This window comes from Galeopterus variegatus, unplaced genomic scaffold (assembly GCF_000696425.1).
Source record: "Galeopterus variegatus unplaced genomic scaffold, G_variegatus-3.0.2 Scaffold12554, whole genome shotgun sequence".
Classification (NCBI taxonomy): Eukaryota; Metazoa; Chordata; class Mammalia; order Dermoptera; family Cynocephalidae; genus Galeopterus; species Galeopterus variegatus.
This window is the reverse complement of record NW_007738665.1, coordinates 28,335-31,619: the sequence shown is the minus strand read 5'-3', so window position 1 is coordinate 31,619 and position 3,285 is coordinate 28,335. Positions and strand designations below refer to the sequence as shown.

The 3,285-nt window shown below is 36.3% G+C and overlaps 1 protein-coding gene across 1 annotated transcript in view; it reads right to left on the bottom strand.

Annotated features, from left to right (window-relative positions):
- The window catches only part of LOC103581206, a 33,176-nt gene that overhangs the window by 6,618 nt on the left and 23,273 nt on the right, over positions 1-3,285 (bottom strand). Inside the window, exons 9-10 of the mRNA XM_008563094.1 lie at positions 1,771-2,131; positions 1,166-1,309 (exon numbers count right to left, since the gene is read on the bottom strand). Of these exons, the coding sequence (XP_008561316.1) occupies positions 1,166-1,309; positions 1,771-2,131 (505 nt within the window). The remainder of the gene's footprint in view (positions 1-1,165; positions 1,310-1,770; positions 2,132-3,285) is intronic.

Genomic DNA, 3,285 nt, shown 5'->3' with positions numbered 1-3,285 from the left:
GTCCTGTCACTGACCAAACAAGCCTCAACTCATTGGCAGGGGAGTCAAAACTCTATCCACCCGCTAGCCCTACTTTACCTCTCCAGCTTCATCTCCTCATCTCTTACTGCTCTCCCTGTACCTTGCCATAAATGCTAGCCACATCGGTGAACTCACCTTCTCAAAACATGCCCATGCTTCACCATCTCGTTCTTTCAAATGGATATTCCCTCCATTTGGAATTTCTCATGCCCCCAATTGATTACCTGTTGAAACTCTACTCAAAAGAGACCTCCTATGTGAAATCCTTTTGCTACACCTCATGCAAAAGTCATTTCCCCTCTAAACTCCAAAAGCATTTGGTTTGTGTCCTTATGATGCTGATCATGTGTTGTGTATTCTTGTCTTATCTCTCTTGGCTGATAAAGTTGCTTAAGAAATGAAATAATACCCTACTTATCTCTGTACTTCTGCATCATTAGACATCAGCAGAAGCTTAGCATAAGCCGTAGTTGAATAAATTCTTCCTCTGGAATCTTCTGAGCCTACTAAAAAAAGATTGGGCTTGACAGGCTGGTGAACGCCTTTCCTCATTCCAGTTACAGAGGTGCTCAGGCACTGGATGTTGTGACACAGCAATATCTTTGCAGACTAAGACTCCAAATTCCACGCCTAGCGTTCACAGACCTAAACAAACTTTTATTTTCACTGTCAGAGATTACGCTAATCAACAAATTTAATTGCTTCTTTTAATGCCCTCATCCTGTAAGATTTCATTTATCTTTTTTGACACTTTTCTTCCACCACACTTAGCTTTTATGCCAAAATAGGTTGGCTTTTTAAACTTAGTTTATAAAGAACATTTCTTCTGTTCAGGACAGAATTTTTAAAATGACCAAGTAAAACCTAAAGTCCCTTCCAACCTTGCAGTGCCATGGGTTCTAAACAAAAGTAAAAGAGCACTAGTCTGACTCACTGTCCTTGCTCAAGGAAATGGCTCAGGGATCATTCTACAATGATTAAGATGGACTAACTCAATCCTTTGTTCCCATAAAAAACAAGTGAAGAGCTTCCAAAATGCAATTATATTCCAGAAGGGATCTGATGTGGCTGGCCAATATATACAAGGTTATCTGTGAACACCATCAGAAAACAGTACAATAGAAGTGGTTATGTATATACTTACAACCAGATCTGAAGTATTCATTCATCTCATCATTTAGAGACATATTTAAATCTTGTTCATTATTAAGGAATGTATAATAGGCAAGGTCAGTAACCCAACTGCCCTCTTCATTTTGATAGACCACACTCTGTGGGAGATCCATGTCTAAAAAATAAAATTCCAAAAATATCCAATGATACATGTAACTAAAATGTTCTCAAATAATTTTTTTATTTAGTTGGCTGCCTTAGTTATCAACAGTACCAAAGTACTGTTGCCCAAAACTAGGTAGAAAGAGGAAAACCCATTTCCCCAAAAGAAAAGTAATCTCTTTGATGGCATTCAAGCTAGACTTATTCACAGCAAAAGTCTATAATGGAGAGTAAGTGATAAAGAAAAGGAAGATTTAGAAAGGTATACTCCCACTAGATCTCTGATTAAAGTTACCCTTTCTCAGCAACAATCCTCCTGTACCAGTACATTTAAAAATCTTTAAAATCTATAAAACACTTAGATATTTCAATATGAAAGACTGGCAAGTTCCACGTGGAAATATATTCTATTCAAAATGTACAAACATCTTATATATTTCTCTAATTCTACTGAGAAAAAAAAAATCCACTTACGGTCTTTACTCTTTTCAATGGACTCATAATATTCACAGGTTTGCCCTTCACAAGTTGGTGATGAAAGAGTAGCAGTGGAATTAATTACATTGTCACTAACAGGCTTCAAAGATGCTATGTCCACATTTTTTTGAACATGCACTGTAGAAGTCTCAGTGCCTAAGCATCCATCCACGTGCAAAACTGTTTCTGAACCTGGTGCCGAATGCTTATTTTGATGAGAAGACTCTGGCCCCTGTTTTATGGAGTCAGTCAGGAGAAAACCACCTTTATCAGCATTTGTGTCATGAAAATAAACAGGGTTAAGTTTCACATTAGTAACCCTGACAGTCTTCACCAGAACATCTTCTCTTGCACTTTCCTTTAAAAATCAGTAACAGAGCAATTGTAAGTTTTGTTTCTCATAACTCATTCTAAACTTTTATATAAAATTATAGTTAATACAAAATGTTTATTATATGAAGGAACAGACTACACAGTATTCACTGTATTCTAGACTATAAACGAACCAGTGTTAAATGATTTACCAAAACCAAACTTTATGATGTAGCCATGGAAAACAGATATATCAACAGATACAGACGTGCAAAGTGGGTCCTATGTATCCATTCTATTATGGGAAAATAGAAATGTCAGTTTAATCTTTATAATTACCAATAAAAGTCTCTACAAGAAGGGTAAGCCCATTAGTGTGACCAGCCTCATAAAATTAATACGTATAACAACACAGATATTAATATCTTTTAATAAGAGTAAAATAGCAGATACTACAAATGTCCCTGAGGAGTGTCCCTGGGGAGTTCCATAAGACCTGTACCAGACACGGCAAATGGGGTCAGTGCCTCAAAACTGTGCTCTCCAACACACTTTCCCAAATGGTGCTTCTTATTCTTTCCTAAGATAACAACTGCTGAAAAGGGGCTAAAGTACCTGCAACATTGTTTTTAGCCATTTGGTTACCACCATGACCTCAAGTGCCAATACACATAACAACAGCCCTTTGTGTTATAAGAAGATACATGAAAACAAAAACAGCCTGACTGGCAACCTTTTCAAAGTTAAAATACTAAAAGGAGGTAGTTCTATATAAAAGAAAAAATGCTGACTTTGGAATAAGAAAGACATAGGTTCAAATCCTAGTGCCATCATTTATTAATTAGGTGATTTGCCAACATTATTATGCAAAAATAAACTTACAACTCTCCCTTACATCAAAATAAATTCCAGATGACTTAAAGATTAGATGTTAAAGTACTTAGAAAAAAATACAGATGGATAGTTTTATATTCTTCACTGAATAACGTATTTTTAACACTCCAGTGTCTTGAATTGTGTCCCCTCCAAAAAATATATCCAAGTCCTAATCCCAGTACCTGTTAAAATATGGCCTTATTCTGAAACAAGGTCTTTGCAGACATAATTAACTTAAGCATCTTGAGATCGTCTTGGATTTAGGGTGGGCCCTAGGTACAATGACCAGTGTCTTTACAAGAGAAAAGAGAAGAAAATTTCAGA